We start from the raw sequence: 20,270 nt of genomic DNA, 5'->3' as shown, positions 1-20,270 counted from the left end.
GTAATAATAATTTTTATTATTAAGTATCATTTATACTTTGTAAAGCAGTTATTAATCAGTCCAAACCAGATTTCGAACAGGCTAAGAGCCGAAAAACTTGATTCTCATGCAATGGTAGCTGACCATTCTGGTCTGTTTCCAAAATTTGGCTGCAATACTGCCCATCTCTGTTCCCACTTCTGTCAAAACCAGGTGGTTCTGTTGCCACATCAGCCAAAGATAAAGCTGACCTGCTAGCATTCTATTTTTTTTTTAACTCATGTATTGATGATCTTGGTAAATCACCTCAAACCATTCCCAGTACACTCCATTAAATACCTCATGTGATCATCTGTCAAAAGGATATCAGAAGGATGTTGATGAATCTGATGCTAAGAAAGTTCCAGGTCCTGATGGTATTTCTCCACTTGTTCTCAAAACCTGAGCTCCAGAATTACTTCTGTTCTTTGCCACTTTTTTCATTTCCTTATTCCAAAGGCATTTTTCCTTCTGCTTCAAAATTTGCTCATATCCAGCCAGTTCCTAAAAAGGGTGACAAATCCCTCCCATCCAATTTCAATTACTTCTACTTTTTCTAAAGTAATGGAGGAATCAATTAACCACCAACTCTTAAACTATCTAGAAACCTTCCGCCTGGTCAACGATTGCCAGTATGAATTTTGTCAGTGTCGATCCAGCGGTGATATTATGTTACCCATTTATGGACAAATTCAATGGAAAAGTTGGGTGAAAAACAAGCAGTTGCTCTTGACATCTCAAAGGCTTTCGAACGTGTTTGTATTAGCATTGGCATTAGTAGAGGCATATGATGCAAGAAAGCAAGCTTAGCAGCATCAGCCAAAAAAAAAAAAAAAAACACACTATCCCATTTCACCCCTCCGTTCGTTCGAAATACCTGTCCAGCTAAGCCTTAAATTTATTTAGGCTATCAACTTCCACAACAAGGGATGGAAGTCTGTTCCACCAACCAACTACCCGCTGGCTAAAGGCAAATTTCTGCACACCTATCCTATATCTGTCTTTCCTCGATTTGAATTTATGCCCTCTCAGGTGATTATTCTGAGCAAGAGGAAGAATCCCATCGGCATTGAGCATGCTCAAACCATTGAAGGCTTTATACACTTCTATCAGATCACCTCGCCGGTGCCTAGTCTCCAGACACTGTAATTTGCAAAACTTAAGCTTTTCTTCATAAGAGCAACCCTTTGTTCCATTCACTAATCTTTTTGCCCTTCTCTGTACCCGTCCCAGCAGCTCTACATCCTTCTTGAAATGAGGCCTCCAGACCTGTATACAGTACTCAAGGTGTGGCCTGACCATTGCCTTATACAAGGGAATAATCACCTCCTTATCCCTGCTAGAAAAATTCCTGTATATCATTAGCATTAGCATTAGTAGAGGCATTTGATGCAAGAAAGCAAGCTTATGCAGCATCAGCCAAAAAAAAAAAAAAAAAAACCCACTTCCACTTCACCCCTCTGTTCGTTCAAAATACCTGTCCAGCTGAGCCTTAAACTTATTTAGGCTATCAACCTCCACCACAAGGGATGGCAGTCTGTTCCACCAACCAACCACCCGCTGGCTAAAGGCAAATTTCCGCACGTCTATCCTACATCTGTCTTTCCTCAATTTGAATTTATGCCCTCTCAGGTGATTTTTCTGAGCTAGAGGAAGAATCCCATCAGCATTGAGCATGCTTAAACCATTCAAGGCTTTATACACCTCTATCAGATCACCTCGCTGGTGCCTAGTCTCCAGACACTGTAATTTCCAAAACTTAAGCCTTTCTTTGTAAGAGCACCCCTTTGTTCCATTCACTAATCTTGTTGCCCTTCTCTGTACTCGTTCCAGCAGCTCTACATCCTTCTTGAAATGAGGCCTCCAGACCTGTATACAGTACTCTAGGTGTGGCCTGACCATTGCCTTATACAATGGAATAATCACCTCCTTTATCCCTGCTGGAAAAATTCCTGTACATCATTGACAATACTCCATGAGCTACTCTTGCAGCCCATCTGCACTGCTCAGAGAACTTCATATCTGCCTGCACAATCACCCCCAAGTCCCTTTCATTCTCTACCACTGTCAGTGTAGTACCACAGAGTTGATACGTTGCCCTGGGGTTGCTGTTTCCCATGTGTAGTACTTTACATTTGTCAATGTTAAACTTCATTTGCCACCTCTCAGCCCATCTGCTCAACCTTTCCAGATCCTGTTGCAGCAGTGTAGTGTCAGTAGTGTCCTTGACAACCCTGCCAACCTTTGTATCATCTGCAAACTTGGACATTAAGCTTGATATACCATCATCAATATCATTTATAAATACAGAAAACAATAATGGACCCAACACTGAGCCCTGAGGGACTCCACTAATAACATTAGTCCACGATGAGCAGTGTCCATTGATTACCACTCTCTGTCTTCTCCCACTCAACCACCCCTTTATCCATAGCAGCAATTTGCCTCCAATGTCACACTGCTCCAATTTGTGTAGCAGTCTTCCATGTGCAACAGTATCAAAAGCCTTTCTAAGATCCAAGTATATAATATCAAAGTTATTCCCTGCATCCAGTTCTTTTGTGACTGCATCATAGTATCCAATCAAGTTGGTCAGGCAAGACTTCCCCTTAACAAAACCATGCTGTGTCTGAGCTATAACTGAAGTCTTGTCTAAATGATCCTGCAGTGCTTCTTTAACCAGTGCCTCCATTAATTTTCCTGGAACAGAAGTTAAGCTCACAGGTCTATAGTTACTTGTGTCAGCCTTTGATCCTCCTTTGTGAATTGGGGTCACATTTGCACATTTCCAGTCTATGGGTACCTCCCCTGAGTCCAAGGAAGCTCTCATAATTATGGCTAAGGGTTTGCTTACTTCCTTTGCTGCCTCCTTTAATATAACTGGATAGATCCCATCCACCCCGGGTGCCTTTCTTGTGTTTATCTTCAACAGTTTCTCCTCCACTTTACTCCCAGTTATTTCAAGATTCTGTAGCTTACTGCTAGAGTTGAATACACCTCTGGCATTCCCCTTGCTGAATAACTCCTCATGTGTGAATGTCGATGCAAAATATTCATTTAGTTTGTTAGCTACCTGAGCAGGATCATCAACAGTTGACCCATCAATATCAAGTGGACCAATCTGATTCATCCCCTTCCTTCTAGAGTTTACATAAGTAAAGAACTCTTTGCTGTTTTTCTTTGCATCCCTTGCCAAGGATTTCTCATAATCTGCCTTCGCCTGCCTAACCTCCTTTGTAACTTGGTTGCATATCAACTTGTATCTATCATAGGCTTCTGTGTCATGTGTTAATTTGTAAGTATCCCATGCATTTTTCTTCTCTGCCATATGCCTCATTAGTTCATCTGACATCCATTTTGGCCTAAACCTTGAACAATATTTCTTAGTTGGTATGTAAAGCCTAGTAGCTTCCAAGATATGTTCTTTGAATGCTTCCCATTTTGAATTTGCTGTTGGTAACATCATCAGTTGGTCCCACTGTATAGAATTTAAATACTGTCTCAGTCCATCGTAGTCGCCTTTACGGAAGCAATAACCCTTCCCTTTACCCCTAATGGTAGTTACCTCTTTCAGTAAATCCCACTTCAGAACACTGTGATCACTGCCACCTAGTGGTTCATTTATCTGCAGATTCTTAATGCATGAAGAATCACTGCTGATAATCAAATCAAGAGTATTACTCCCTCTAGTTGGCTCCTGAACATGCTGATGTAGAAAACAATCATCCAATAAATCCACAAAAGCCCTGCTAGTGTGTGAGTAACCAGCCCCCAAATTCCAGTCAATATCTGGGAAATTAAAATCTCCCATTATAAGACTCTCTGATTTACTGGCCCACTCTATTTCCCTGTACAGTTCCTTATTATACTCATCAGAGTCATTAGGCCTATAGCACACTCCTACTCTCAATTTTGATCTCCCAATGCTTATGTCACACCAAACTGACTCAACACTGCACTGTCCAGCGATGTCGACTGGCTTCACTTCCTTGGTTTTTATGTGTTTCTTAACTAATAGCATAACCCCTCCCCCCTTCCTATCCTGTCTATCCTTTCTGTAGACGTTGTACTCCCCAAATTGCAGTTCTGCATCCCTTATATCTGTGTGACACCACGTCTCTGATATGATTGACAAGTCACCATGAGCTACTCTTGCAGCCCGTCTGCACTGCTCAGAGAACTTCATATCTGCCTGCACAATTACCCCCAGTTCCTTTTCATTCTCTACCACTGTCAGTGTTTTTTTTTTTGGTAGTTGTTGGCGCATCAGCTTCTGTGGCCATAGTGCACCTCCCAAGGTTTTTGCAGTACTCTGATCTAAGCCCGAGGCGGGATTCGAACCCGCGACCTTTGGGTTGCCAGGCAGGCACTTTACCCACCTGGCTAGCCCGGTCGGCCACTGTCAGTGTAGTACCACAGAGTTGATACGTTGCTCTGGGGTTATTTTTTCCCATATGCAGTACTTTACATTTGTCAATGTTAAATTTCATTTGCCACCTCTCAGCCCATCTGCTCAACCTTTCCAGATCTTGTTGCAGCAGCATAGTGTCAGTAGTATCCTTAACAATCCTGCCAACATTTGTATCATCTGCAAACTTGGACATTAATCTTAATATACCATCATTAATATCATTTATAAATACAGAAAACAATAATGGACCGAACGCTGAATCCTGAGGGACTCCGCTAATAACATTAGTCCACGATGAGCAGTGTCCATTGATTACCACTCTCTGTCTTCTCCCCCTCAACCATCCCTTTATCCATAGCAGCAATTTGCCTCCAATGCCACATTGATCCAATTTGTGCAACAGTCTTCTTTGCAACATTATCAAAAGCCTTTCTAAGATCAAATATACAATATCAAAGTTATTCCCTGCATCCAGTTCTTTTGTGACTGCTTCATAGTATCCAATCAAATTGGTCAGGCAAGACGTTCCCTTAATAAAACCATGGCGCCTCCGTAGCCAGGTGGGAAGGAGCAGCAGTGCGTAGCACACGCTTCTTGATTAGACCGAGGTTCGAGTCCGTCACCACCAAATACGAAGGATGCGGAAAGGTCAGGGAATGACCACCGCATATCCCGGAGCAATATGGCCTTAGTTGCTAATGCTCCTAAAAATCAAATAACAAACAACAAATCCATACTGTGTCCGAGCTATAACTGAAGCCTTGTCCAGATGATCCTGCAGTGCTTCTTTAAACAGTGCCTCCATTAATTTTCCTGGGCACCTCCGTAGCCAGGAGGGAAGGAGCAGCAGTGCTACGCACTGCTGCTCCTTCCGCTGCTCCCACCTGGCTACAGAGGTGCCCCATCCTACTGGAACACACCTGTGTCACCTGGGAAGACAGTTCAACGGTTGTACCCAATCAGCCACAATGTAGGTAGTTTTTAGCATGCAAAGTGTGGTCTAGTAATATAAGGGCTCCAAGAGATTCACAGGAAAATATCTCCCATACCAAAACACTACCACCACCTGCTGTTTCTGTTAGACCAGGACATCAGAGTGACTCCTATCCTCAGTTTGTTTCTGCTCTCCATCTACCAACCACACAGCACAGCAGGAAACATGATTCATCAGAAAAGGCAACTTTTTTCAAATGCAAATTTAAGTGTCATTAGCAATGGGTGGCCATAAGCATGGGGTACATGACTTGGTGCCTATTCTAGCAGCCCATACAAAGAAATGTTTGTTGGATCGGAGTCATGGAAACACTGCTGGTCATCCCCTTGTTAAAGTCCATGATCAGCTGTTCCAACGTTTTCCATCTATCAGCCCACACAAGGTGGGACAGCCTATGTTCACCATGACAACTGAAGAGGGTGCCCACCATTGGCCTGGGAACTGCTTTTCTGTCCACTAACCATTCACTCTTGGAACACCTTAACTACAATGCTCCACAAGATTTGCAGTTTCCATAATACTTCCATCATTCAACCAGTACCCGATAATCATCCCTTTTATGATGTCCATCAGATCACATCCCTTGCCCATGTCAATCAAGTATTTCATAGACCCATGCCACGAACATACAGTATCACATTTGCAGGTTTTCACTGCAACGGGTGCAATCAGGCAGGGAGAAATAACCATGTTAAATTACAGGAGTGGTCATAATGTTTTGAACGGACAGCACATCTTTGTTACAAGAATATAAGAACAAATAAATATTTAATTTAAGCAACCAAATTAACAAACACTACAGTGGAATCCTTATTATCTGTGCTAGTGATGAGGGGAGAAAGGTGCCAGTTAATCAAAAAATACAATCTATTCACGGGAAATTCACAATCAGTATATACAGTACAGTTATATACAATTAATAACAAAGAAATGAACTGATTTATTTACAGGAAATGTACAATTTATATGTACTGAAATTGTATTTAGGTAAGTAATATACAATTTTCTCTTGCAGATAAGTGTATATTGTAGAAATTTATTTATGCTACTTAATTTTACATTTTTTTTTTTTAAACAGGAATAAAAGATATTACCTTACAGGAAATAATCTGATAATAATTTTATTTTATGTTTTTTTTCAAACTGTTTTCACATATATTGGTTCTAATTTTATGTAAATAAAATGATGCATTTACCTTTAGTTGACATTTCATAATGAAAAGATCAGTACAGACTAAAAAAATTGTATGACACTTTACTATCATTTCGACAAAAACAATCATAGTGATATAGAGGAAGGAGAAGTTCACACGTTATTTTATAACTACAAATAAATACTGTAATCTCTGTTGCTTTGCTCTTTATGGCAACCCAACATTCGATTATCCAATAGTTTCTAATAAATAAAATAAATAAATGACACTCTCGAGGCAAAAAAACATTAAAAAAAAAATGCAATGATAATTAATAAAATGTACAGTTGATCAAGGCACCACTATTTATATAAGGTACTCTACTATATATATAAGAAGTACACTGCTTCTGCGGAGAACTGGAAACATGGCACCATGTCGTGCATGAATACAAAATATATAGACCTTAGATGCCAATGATTACAAAAATCGGATACCTACCGAATAACCAGGAAAACCACCCCTAGACTCACCAGAGGAATTTATGGCCTTTAGTTGCTGTGTGCAAGATGTTTTCTCCAGGAAGAAGATGCAGATGGCCATCAACCAGGTTGGGCCAAACTGAAAAATCGAAGATAAAATCGACACCAAACTGACAGGATTCAGAAACCATGGACAGGATTCTATCCCATGAAAGACAATCACTCAAATAGGATATCTAGTAACCAAGGACAGGCTGCTGTCCCAGGAAAGACCGCAAACCTATCGGACAAAACGGCAATTAAACTGCACAAAAGCCTCGTTGGCGATCTGAGCAGCTCCCCCAAGTGGCCCACCTTTCACTCCTACTCCCCAGGCAGCAGGGGGAGTACTGTCTCCTCTCCTCCGCCCCTCTCTTCCCTCTAGCAGGGCACGGGCATGCCCCACAGACAAAACTGGGGCCATCTTCCGTATTGGCCCCATACTGATACGAATCGATACGAGTGCCATTTGATACGAATACACTTTACGCTATATATATAAGGTGTCCCATGCAATAATAGCAAAACTTTAGGAAGCCATTATGAATATGAATTACATTTTTGACTTGAAAATATACTATTGTTTGGGTGTTACAGAGCTATGAGCATTTAAATTCATAAATTTATAAACTCTGTTTATAATAATATTTGTAAGAATCGTATTAAAATATTACAAATATTTTAAATATAAAAAATATTTAAAATAAAAAGTTACATACAGTCAGTCCTCGTATAGCACGATAGTTGTGTTCCTAGAAACCCTCTTTCAATGCAAAATCATGCAATATAAACAACAGGCTCTATGGGAAAAATAGGGTTAGGTGCCGACCACCCAAGATTGAACACACATTTGTAACCAAAACATTACCAAACACAATAAATTATCGTAATAAAATATGCAAGTATTTTATTACGATTATTACGTAAAAAAATATTGCTAATGCTTTTGCTTCTATCGTAAGAAAACTTGGTTTTTGTTTGATTTATTATCCAAACAAATGACAGCCATTCCGTCTCGTCCAATTCTTTGTGTCTTAATCTAATGGATTTTAATTACACTTTGAGTTGTTCCTGCTATGAAAGATGGCACCTCCGTAGCCAGGTGGGAAGGAGCAGCAGTGCGTACCACACGCTTCTTGATTAGACCGGGGTTCGAGCCCGTCACCACCAAATATGGAGGATGCGGAAAGGTCAGGGAATGACCACCGCATATTCCGGAGCAATATGGCCTTAGTTGCTAATGCTCCTAAAAACCAAACAACAACAACAACTATGAAAGTTGTTTTTATTTTCTCTGCATTCTTTGTGATTCTCGGCGTTGCCTCATTTATGCCTGTAGCACATGCACAATATCACATGGTCTTTCATTTCGCTCAAAGCGTTTCACAATTTCATATTTTTTCTCTATCGACAGAGGCGGACTGGCCATAAGCCTTACTGGGGAAACATCGGTGGGCCGGAGGCCAGTGTGATTTTGGCCATAAACGCTAGTGTGTGGCTATTACAAATTTTCCCCGGTAAGAATTTTTGACTCAGTCCACCTCTGTTTATCGATATTGCTTTTCTTTTTCTCTCTGAATCTGTAATGTCTTCACCAGGGCACTTCCTTTTCACACCTTTTAAGTATTTTACTCATTTTTAGGGAATAAAGCACAATACAAAATGAGGTGGTGCGCTTGATACACATAAACGAAGCTACGTGCGTGTAGAAACTGAATAAACAAACCGTAAAGGCAGAGACACACTATGAACACCTCACTAGCTCACATTTTACTAAAGCACATTTCTGGGGGTTACTTCCATAAAACAATAAAAACAATTTCCAGTTGTGTTCCTGCAAGTGGAATCTGTTATAAACTCAATCTAATTGCATTTGTAGTAAACTAAATCTAATTGCATTTGCGATAATATCGATAGCTGGAATTGTGTGGGTTTTTACGTTATTATGGCGAAATGTGTTTCCCCTTCACTGATATAAAAAACATAAATACATTTTCAGAATCTTCTCTTCATTCCTATCGTGTTGCATTCAGTTGGGGTGATTCTGCGTTCGACTGCCATTTCTTATAAACACAAAGGCAAATCGTGCATAAGCAAATTTGGTTCGTGTTATATACGACACAGAGAAGTAAGATACAGAGTGGACCCTTGCTCAATTCATCCCAGCGCCCTCACTTTCAGAACAAGAAAATAACGTGGCGATCTGTGGTCATCAAAACTCACTGAGTAATAACGCGCAAGCCCAAAACTAAGTTGCTAACACGTGGTTGCTTGTGTCTCGATTTCTAGTGATCGTTGAACGAAGAAATTTTGTTTTAAGTAGTCTTTTTTTACTATTGTTATAATTATTTGTGTATTTATTTTTCTATTATTATAATTATCTGCTGTCGTGCACAGAAATAAGTGTTTCGTGTGCAATAAATGTGGCTGCGATTGTACTCATTTCCGAAAGAACGTTTAAGGTAATTTATCGGAATCCATAGAACCAGGAAATGTTTAATGAAATGTAAAAAAAAAAAAACTGAATAGCTAATTAATAACGTGGTTGCTACTTTCTTTTGAGTTCTAGTGTTTGTTGAACATTGCACAATTTTGTTTTACATAGCTTTTTTTTTTATTATTATTATAATTATCTGCTGACATCGTGCACAGAAATAAGTGTTTCGTGTGCAATAAATCTGGAGTTCGATTGTACTGATTTCCAAAAGAACATTTAAGATAATTTTTCAGAATTGATAGAACCTGGAAATGTTTAAAAAAAAAACATACTGAATAGCTAATTAACAACTAATTCATAACTTATTACACTAATTTATATGAATAGTGTATTGATATTAATCGAAATAATAGTTTATGAAATAATTAAATTATTCCATAAAAAAAACTTCGTGAAATATGTCATAACATCTTTACTGTTTCTTTCAGCCAGTCTCACTGACAAAGTGAAAGAGCTATAATCACCCAGGTACTGTGAGGATATGGATATTTATGATTAAAATGTATTGGAATATGTCTCAAGTTACCTAGCTAGAATTATTTTAAAGATCAATAATTGTAAAACATGTAAAGATTTACTATTAGGCCCAAAAGATCATGATATGGACAAATTGTTGTATTAATGTTAATGTGAGAGAGAGAGTATGGATTAAAATGGCCATCAAAGGAATTATTGAATACAATGAGAAATGTATCAGATATTTTGCTTTTCTGAAGTGTATTTGCTTTTTCATAAGGAAAAAGTTCTACAAAAACTTTATGCTAAAACAAGTTTCATTGACTTAGAGTGGTTTGGGAACCAGGAGTAGCAAGCACATGTGCAAAAAGTACTTATTCGGTCTATCTTATAAATTATGGAAAAACAAAAAGTGAAAAATATGAATTTGGCTTGTCTGTCCAGTCATGAAACTCCCTTTAAAAACTATTGAAACGTGTTTGACATGTGTAACTGGGAAATGTTAAGCATGTGCTGTGAAAGATAGAAGGGAAAATTGTCATGATTTGATTTATCTGGGGAAAACGTGTCATGATTTCTCTTTTTTAGAGATCACTTGTATCAGAGCAACATTAATTGATCAATACTGGATTAACTGTCCATTCTGAACTACATATACCTTAATGATAAATAACATATAGCTCCATTATTCAATTTGAATTCTATTGTCTTATGAATTCCACACTGCTGAAGTATTTGCCAAACATTTTTCAAGGATTGAGACTATTGATATGGAGCCTTTGGTTTCGTTTCCTGGTTGAGACCTGTTGATCAATGAGGATGACCAAAACACAGCATTGAAGAATATGAAAAATGACAATACAAAAGACCCAGGTGACTCACCAACCGTATTTTAGAAAAAGTCTGTCACTACTCTTAATCCTATCATGCTTCATATTTGCAACTTATATCTGAGATTGGGCATTTACCCAAAGCGTTTCAATCAGGTTAACATACTTCTGGTATTCAAAAAAGGTGAGAAGTGGTCTGTATAAGATTTCAGACTATTCCCCAGCAAAACAAGCCTTTCTAAAATATTTGATGCAGTAGTGCATAAACACCTTTTCAATTTTTTCAAGCCTTACATATCAAAATCAACATGGCTTTGGTTGTGGAAAGTCAGCATGTGTATGTAAGTTTTCTCTGGGAGTCCTGTTGCTGTTATCTAAGGTCACATTGCTGTTGTGGCTAACGAGCTATATAATACAATGTTCCAATGGTGTCATCATCCACCAAGTGAAGCCTGAACCATTTATCCAACTCTGTGTACATGTATGTGTGTTCTCTGTGAACATATTGCTGCTAGGCTCTTGTGTAGGGTCACATTGCTCTTGTGTCTGAGAAGCTATATAATGCAATGTTTCCACATTGTCATTAACAATCAAGTGAAATCTGAACCTTTTATTCAACTCAGTGTATATGTATGAGCCCTATTGCTGTCATGAAGGGTCACATTGCTCTTGTGGCTCAGGAGCCATATAATGCAACGTTACCACAATGTCATTATCAATCAAGTGAAGTCTGAACCATTTATCTAACTCAGTGTATTTGTATATGTCTGTTCTCTGTGTACTTATTGCTGCTAGGCTGTTATGTAGAGTCACATTGCTCTTAAGGCTGAGGCTGTATAATGCAACGTTCCCATAGCGTCATCATCTACAAGTGATTTCTAATCCTTTTATCCCACTCAATGCAATACTTCACAAAATATGTGATGTCACCTCTAGATTATGAAATCAATGATTGGATTATGGACTGGGACACGGTGCTTTATTATTAGTAGTATTGTTGTTCTTACATTATTACTGATTGGGTGGATCCACCCTGCAACGGGTATTACTACCTGCAACGGGTATTACTACCAAGTGAACAGAGTGACTTTAATGCGTTGTGTTACTGTAGATCCAGGAACTCTGACTCTCCTACAGGTATTCGGAATTGCAACTTTCTGGAATTCCTTGTATATGTTCTCTGGGAGACCTAGTGCTGCTAGGGTCTTTGGCACCATACAATTAACACTATACACTACGTTCGGCTATTATGTTCTGGCTCTCCAAGTAGTGTGATATCTTCTTGGTTATGCAGCTGGTCATAATCTTGTATATTGTTGGGATAAACTGATAGGCCTGTTTGGATTCTGTTGGGTCTCTGTGGGGTTATTATTTTTATTATTAATTAAATTAATTTTGTTTCTTATACTGGGCATATAAGTCTTTAGTCTTGCTTTTAATTTTATGAATTAAATCAGCATACTCTTTTTATATATATTACAGGATATTTCATGTGAAGATATTACTAATTCAATTTGCATTGGACTACACATAATTCAAATATCTTTCATATGAAATGAGAAAATTCATAAATAAAAATAATTTCAATTATATAATGTTTTTTTTTTTTTTTTTTTTGTTATTGTAATACTAACTCAAATAATGATCTAAATGAAAGAATGCTAAATTCCTTTTGTTAAAGAAAATAACTAATTCAGCAAAAAAAAAAAAAAGTCAAAATTTAGTCACAGAGAATTGTCTTCCAAATTTTTCATTCATTCCAGATTCTTTGTATTTCTGTGAAGTGTATAAAAAAAAAAAAAAATTTATTAGTGGCTCTGGTTAGCAGGGAAATGATGCAGTGTTCATAAGATTCCAGACATAAAACAATAAATAAATAAAGGAAAAGAATTAAATAAAAATTAGAACCGAAGTTAAAAGCAGTTCAATTCATTCATTACATTGAAACCTAAAACAACAGTTGAGATCAACTGTTGTTTTATGAGATCAGTCAAAATGATAGCTGTAAATTTATGGAGTTAAGGTCAAAAAAGTAATATTTAAAAATATAATGGCCAGACATTGCCTAAAATGCAGCCTACAAGGATATTAAGATGACAGTGATGTGTGCCAGTTGCAATAAACATTAATATATACATAATTTCATGTAAACAATACTGGATTGAGGTGAGTGAAAATAAAAAGGTTTCAATAGAGTGAGATAGGTGTACTGGCCTCATTGTACTCACAGAATTGTACTGAAACCTGCTATAATTAGCCACCTGATTATTTGCACCCAGTAGTGTAAATCAAAAATCTGTATTTATTAATGTCTATTGTAAATGGCATCTTAACCTCCTCCTCCTAAGCTACATTATGGATGTAGTTTGGCCATGACTTATAAAAATATTAAACTTTATTAATAATTAAATAATTTTATTTAGGTGAAAACAAGTAAATTTCCATATTTAACCAGAGATATAAATTGAAAGTATAAGTAGGGAGGAAAAGGGTGGTGGGGCAAAAAGAAAATACCAGGGTAGGAAAACGTGGGATTCGAACCGCGGAAAGAGAAAATGGCTGCATTTCACGTTACTACATGGCCACTATAACCGCTTATGTATTATTGCCGAAACCTTTACTTATGTTATGGTTTACTAATCGTCCTCCGTTCTTAGTATTCTTATTTTTGGATTGGAGTAAAAATAAATTATGAAAATTATATACTAATAATCTGCGAATTTATATATTATCCAATGCAATAACAAAACTTTAGAAAATACTCCAGAAACATTGCTAACTTCTTCACAATGTTCCGGCCTGTTTCTATGTTCTGAAAGTGGGGCCTCCACTGTCTATGTGATTTTAACATGTAGCCGGAATTGCCATTGTCGTCTATGGGAGTGTTCACTCTGTATGTTACTACTGTGTGATATACGATATCGTTCCCCTATTTATAAATCGTGTATGATCGAATTCATGTAGTGTAAACACGTGTTATATGAGGACTGACTGTATTTTGAATATTTTAAATTTATTATAAATATTATAATACTCACTTCTTTAAAAAAATTTTTCATGTAACTACCTTTATTTTCTTTAACTTCACCTTGAGCCTAAAAACAAAAATATAAACATTTTATCAATGAATTCATAACCATATCTCATTTATAAAATTCATTTTAATATGCTAACTGATATCCATTCTTAGTTCTTATCAAATATTACAGAAGCACTATAGTTATGTGGTAAAGTACAGAATTACCACAGCGTGTTCAAATCCACATGATGCCACGATATACAGCAAAATTCTTATAAATTGTTACTAAATTCCTCTGTTTCTACATGCCAATCCCAGAGTATAAACAGAAAATTTATTTACTAGTAGTAATAATAGTGGCAAATGATGCAAGAAAGTAACTTGCATGGCAGTAACTTGCCCTTAATGCCACATTGCTTCAGTTTGTACAGCAGTCTTTTATGTGCAACAGTATCAAAACCTTCCTGAAATCCAAGTACATGTATATGATATCAAAATTATTTTTTGCATCCAGTTTCCTTGTTACTGCATCATAGTAACCTAACAGATTGGTTATTAGACAAGACTGCCCTTTAACAAATCCATGCTGTGACTACAGTATAATTGCATTCCTGTCCAGATGTCCTGTATTATTTTAGTAAGTGGAAGTGGCACAATGGTAGAACAAGATGCCCTGTGCCAGAGAAAATAATGGAATCTTTAATTAAGGACCTAATGAGATCATCTTGAGAGTAGTCATAAGGCAATCACAGTATGGATTTGTTAAAGGGGCTCACATGCCTCAAAAATCTGATTAGCTACTATGAGGTTGTCTCAAAGGAACTGGATGCAAAGAATAAGTTTGACATTTATTTGGATTTCATTAAAGCCATAATGTTCAACCAGATATACAACTATTGTATAAATTGGAGCATGTGGCATTGGGGGGGAATTGATAGTTTCTACTATGGATAAAAGGATGGTTAAATAGTAGGAGACAAAGGATAGTTATAAATGGCCATAAAAGGATAGTTATAAATGCTACTTTGAGAGAATCTACATAAATTAAGCAAAAGGCTGGTAAAATGGAAATTTAGGCTTTTTTTTTTTTTACGGTACTACATTTATCACTGATAAATACGAGGTATGGCATTTGGATGGCAGTAATCCCAGAATAACATACCATTTCAGTGCTACCAAACTCCAAGTAGTAGAGTATAAAAAAGATCTCAGAGTAACTGAACAGTTTGACATGAAATTTTCTCTGTGGTGTAAACAAGCCACTAGAACAGCCCATGAACCTGTCAATGATATACAGAAACTTGTTTTGAAGGGGCAAAAAAAGAAAACATGATTATCCCATTGTATAAGGCAATGGTTGGGCCACATCTGGAATACGGTAAACAGGTTTAGTAACCGCATTCTAGGAAAGACACAGATCTTCAAAATGTGCAGAGACATGCAACAGATTTAGTTGGGGACACAAAAGGTTATTTGTATCAGTATAGCCTGGATTTGTCTAAAGTTGTGGAAACTAGCCATCTATGAGAACACTTAATTGAAGTATTATACTTTAAAAGTGCTAAGTAAAGTAAATGCTGATGGAATCGTTACTCTTTCTGGGATGAAACACATAAGGGAGCATAAATTTAAATTGGAAAAAGATGGCTGCACAATACATATGTGGAAATTTGCATACAGCCAAAGAGTAATCAATTGTTATTATAAACTTTTCAGATATTAAGTGGAATTTATAGGTTTGTCACTCACACAGTACAAAGACTTTTGTGGATTTATTGGATAACTAATTCCTATACCAGCATGTTGGAAAAGCAACGCTCCTGAACTGATTATTAGCAGTGACTCTTCTATATTAAGAATCTGCAAATAAAATTATCATAAGTGGTCTCGTGCAGTTTTTGAATTATATACAGTGTGACCAACTGGTGATTACATTGTTGTCTTCCATTGAAAGGCAACTGCCTCCATAACGTTCACCAACCTCATGCACGTGCTTCACTGTCTAATACATGACCATGCCCAGCATCATTTGATGTTCCATTGTAATGTCAGCTGATGAAGGGACCTGATATAGTTTGTATATTTGTAAATAGTTTAGTATTTTGTAAATATTTTAAATATTTGTATAGTTTGTAAGTAAATATTTTAGTTAAATATTTTAGTCCTGCTCTTTCGGATGCAACAATATTCCTCATGCATCATGGAACCCAAAGCAAAAGGCCTTTTCCTAAGTGACATATGTAAATGCAGGTAAATAATTACATAGTGACATTTATTCCACCTTGAGAATGCCACTGGTGGGGTAGTCAATGGGAAAAGAGGGTGCGAGTCACATGGTACAAGTGGGCGGGGCAATTACATCACTACAAATGCACAGGTAAATAATTACATAGGTTGTTTCCTGATTAGATATCGATCAGTGCGTTTTTTCAGGTGTGTCTTTTACGTAGAAAAGATTTGACTTACTCCGTCATACCTCTACACTTTATGTAGAAAAGCGTGTGTGGGGGTTGGCAAGCAAAGCCCCCTAGTCATTATTATTAGTGGCATATGATGCAAGAAAGCAAGCTTATAAAAAATCAGCCAAAAAAAAAAAAGAAGAAAAGTCCCACATCACCTGTCCATTCCCTCCAATAGTTTGTCTACTTCTTTTTGAATTTATTCAAACTACCCACTTCCACAAGAACAGATGGAATTTTGTTCCAACAATCAACCACCCTGTCGTTAATCACCTTGCCAACCTTTGTATCACTTTAAACTTAGATATATCAGGCATAATGTTGAAGTTTTCAGATGATACAAAGGTTGGCAGGGTGATTAATGACAGTAATCAGGGTGAGCTACTACAACAAGAGCTAAGAAAATTGAGTTGATGGGCTAAGAAACTGCAGTTGAAGTCTAACATTGACAAATGCAAGATACTGCATATGATTATCCCAGAGTAACTTATCAATTGTGTGGTACTACACTAAGGGTAGTGTAAAATGAAAAAGACCTATGGGTAACGGCACAGTCAGATATGAAATTCTCTGAGCAGTGCAGACATGCTGCTAGGACATATTGTAGAGTTTTATCAATGATAAACAGAAATTTTGCTAGCAAGGATAAGACGGTGATTATCCCTTTGTACAAGGCCATGGTCAGGCTGCAACTTTAGTACTTTATAAAGGTTTGGGGGCCTCACTTTAGGAAGGATGTAGATCTGCTGGAACAGATGCAGAGAAGGGCAACCAGATTGGTGATGGGAACATTAGAGTGCCCTCATGTGAAATGGCTTCTGTTCTGCAAATTGCAATGTATGGAGACTAGGAACCTGCAGGGTGATATGATTGAGGTGTTTAAGGCATTGAATGGATTGAGTAAGCTGAATGTTAATGGCATTCTTCCTGCTGCTGAGACTACAAACATGAAGGGGCATAAATCCAAGTTGAGGAAAGATGGTTGCAGGTTAGATGTGCAGAAGTTTGCCTTCAGCCAGTGGGTAATTCATTGCTGGAACAGGCTTCCATCTGTTGTAGAAATGAATGGTTTGAATAAATTCAAGGAAGAACTAGACAAATTCTTGGAAAGTAGAGTATGGATGGGTGAAGTTTGTAGGGGCTTTTTTTCTTTTTTTTTTTTGGCTTATGCTATAAAAGCTTGCTTTATTGCATCATTTGTTATTACTACTACCAAAGGCAAACCTCCACACATCTATCCTGTAACCATCCTTTATCAATTTGAATTTAAGCACCCCTCATACTCCAGAGGAAAAATACCATCAACACTGAGCTTCCTCAATCCATTCAAAGCCTTACACCTTAATCAGATCACCTCACAGGAGCCCAGTCTCCAGATGCTACAATTTGCAGCACTGAAACCTTAAAGACACCCTTTCATTCCCTTCACCAATCTTATTGCCCTTCTCTATAGCCATTCCAGCTGATGCAGATCTGCTGGAATGGGTCTAAATAAGGGCATCCAGAAAAATGAGGCACTCAAGATGCCTAACCAATGCCTGGTACATCTACATCTTTAACATCTACAAATGCAAAGTACTGCATACAGGTAGCAGTAATCCCAGATTAACATTCCAGTTGTGTGGTGCTACACTCAGAGTAGTGGAAAATGAAAAAGACCTGTGGGTAATTGTGTAGTCAGATATCAAGTTCTATGAGCAGCACAGCAGGCTGCCAGGACAGCACATGGGGTTTTGTCAATAATACACAGGAATTTTGATAGCAGGGATAAAGAGGTGATTATCAGGCAATTGTCAGGCCACATCTTGAGTACTGCATACAGGGCTCATTTTAGGATGTACAGCTGCTCAAGCCGGGACAGAGAAGAGGGGATCAATGGTACTCTGACCAAGAAAGGCTTCAGTTCTGCAAATTGCAGCATTTAGAGACTGGTACCTGCAAGGCCAACTGATTGAGTTGTTTAAGACTTTGAATGGATTAAACAAACTTGGTGCTGATTGGATTCTTCCTCTTGCTCAAATTACACCCTTGAGGGGGCATAAATTCAAATTAAGGGAAGGTGGCTGCAGGATAGATGTGCGGAAGCTTGCCTTCAGCCAACGAATGGTTGATAGTTTTTTTATTATTTTTTTATTATTATTAGCTATATGGTGCAAGGAAGCCTGAGGCTTATGCTGCACCAGCCAAAAAAAAATTCCCTAATTACCCTGAGTGAGAGAAAGAGTCAAAAGTAGAAGGCAATCATCAAGAAAGAGAAGAATGATGATATCCAGCTCAGGACCCTGGGTGTGCCAAGCCCATACTCACCAGATGTGAGCCCCTGGGGTTGTTGGAATAGGCTTCCATCTGTTGTGGAAGTGGATGGTTTGAATTCAAGAAAAAACTAGACAAACCTTTGGTGGGTAAGGATGGATGAACTGTATGTTTTTTTTTTTTTTTTTCTTGGCTGATGCTATATAAGCTTTTCCACCACTACTAAGAGGGGGCATAAATTCAAGTTGAGGAAGGATAATTACAGGATAGATGTGCAGAAATTTGCCTTTAGCCAACGGGTAGTTCATTGCTGGAAACTTCTGCCAAATATTGTGGAAGGGTTTAGCTCAAATAAATTCAAGAAGTAGATAAACTGTTGGAGGGGATGAATTGGTGATATGGGAAAGGACTTCTTTTTTTTTTTTTTTTTGGCTGATGCTGTATAAGCTTGCCTTCTTGTATCATTTGTCACTACTAAAATTAATACTAAATTGGAGTAGTGTGATATTAAGAGCAAGTTACTACTATGGATAAAGGGAAGGTTGAATAAAAGAAGACAGTTGTTTTCCTTTTGATCTTGGACAGGGAAGGCCTGCTGTTCATTTTATTTGACAGGTACTGTTTTTCACTGATTAGAACAGTGGAAAAGTTACCAAAACGCAATTTTTTTTTTTAACTCGGGAAAATAAACTGCTATAATTATGAATCTAATAATTTCTTTTTACAGTAATTATAATATTAACAACCAGAAAACATTTGATTCAGAAACATTCACCTACAGCAGCAGTGCTTAGATTATGAAACAAAGATGCCATCGTAATAAAATATTAAAAATAAGTGACTTTTATTGCATAATTATTTGCTATTTTATTTGTTCGTAATTTCTTTTAACCCAGAGTATTTCTTATTTTGTCTTATTGTCGAATAAATTTCCACGTATTCTTTTTTATTTTCGCTCGTTGGCAAGCAAACATCAAAAATATTTTTTGGAGTGATACACCTACGGGGGGGGGGGGTGAATCCCAAAACTAAATAAAAAAAAGCGACCGTCTTTCAACTCTACTCTATTTCCCACAGGGAAAAAAAAAAAAAAAATGTTCCCCTCTGTAAACAGAAACTCATAACACAAAAGTCAAGCTATTTCAGACATTTGATACCAACTCACACGATGTGTCTACCGGTACAATTTAACCGGAAGCGCCACCATTTTTTTCAAATAATGAAGCGGGAAGCTTTGTAAAAACCACTCCAGACTCATTACGCGCAAAACAAGAAAAAGTATAATTCTTTTCTCTTCCTAACGTATTCAACTTTTATTTGGAAATATAGTAATAAGTACAATTTGCAACTTACAGCTCTTAGTTCATGAAGTCGATCCTTCATATTTTAGCTTTTTCTGCGCCTAATTTTGTTATTTATTCTATCGCTCAGCAACACACGCTTTTCAGCAGACTAGTCAAAAGAAAATAATGTATTCGTTTAATTAAAAAATAAGAAAGCTAGTTCTGCAATCACGAATTATACAATGCAAACATTCTTAGAGATATCAGCAGCGTCATCCGAAGTCATAAACAGCTAAAATAATGCAAACACAAGTACGTGTTAGACTTAGTGAACCATTCAAAGCTATGAAAAGTTTTGTGTAGGTGATACAATAAGTGCGAAAATGGGAAGTTGAA

General features: G+C 37.4%; 1 protein-coding gene across 2 annotated transcripts in view; it reads right to left on the bottom strand.

Annotated features, from left to right (window-relative positions):
* The window catches only part of LOC150088907 (syntaxin-1A-like), a 50,767-nt gene extending 30,743 nt beyond the window's left edge, over positions 1–20,024 (bottom strand). For both annotated transcript variants that reach the window (XM_090370953.1, XM_090370954.1), the window contains exons 1-2: positions 19,945–20,024; positions 13,899–13,955 (exon numbers count right to left, since the gene is read on the bottom strand). In XM_090370953.1, coding sequence (XP_090227079.1) covers positions 13,899–13,955; positions 19,945–19,974 — 87 coding nt within the window. In that variant the 5' untranslated portion in view covers positions 19,975–20,024. The remainder of the gene's footprint in view (positions 1–13,898; positions 13,956–19,944) is intronic.
* Between the last annotated feature and the right edge of the window lie 246 nt (positions 20,025–20,270).

This window comes from Mastigoproctus giganteus, chromosome 3 (assembly GCF_048544385.1).
Source record: "Mastigoproctus giganteus isolate SK-2022 chromosome 3, ASM4854438v1, whole genome shotgun sequence".
Taxonomy (NCBI): Eukaryota; Metazoa; Arthropoda; class Arachnida; order Uropygi; family Thelyphonidae; genus Mastigoproctus; species Mastigoproctus giganteus.
This window is presented reverse-complemented; position numbering and strand designations above follow the sequence as displayed.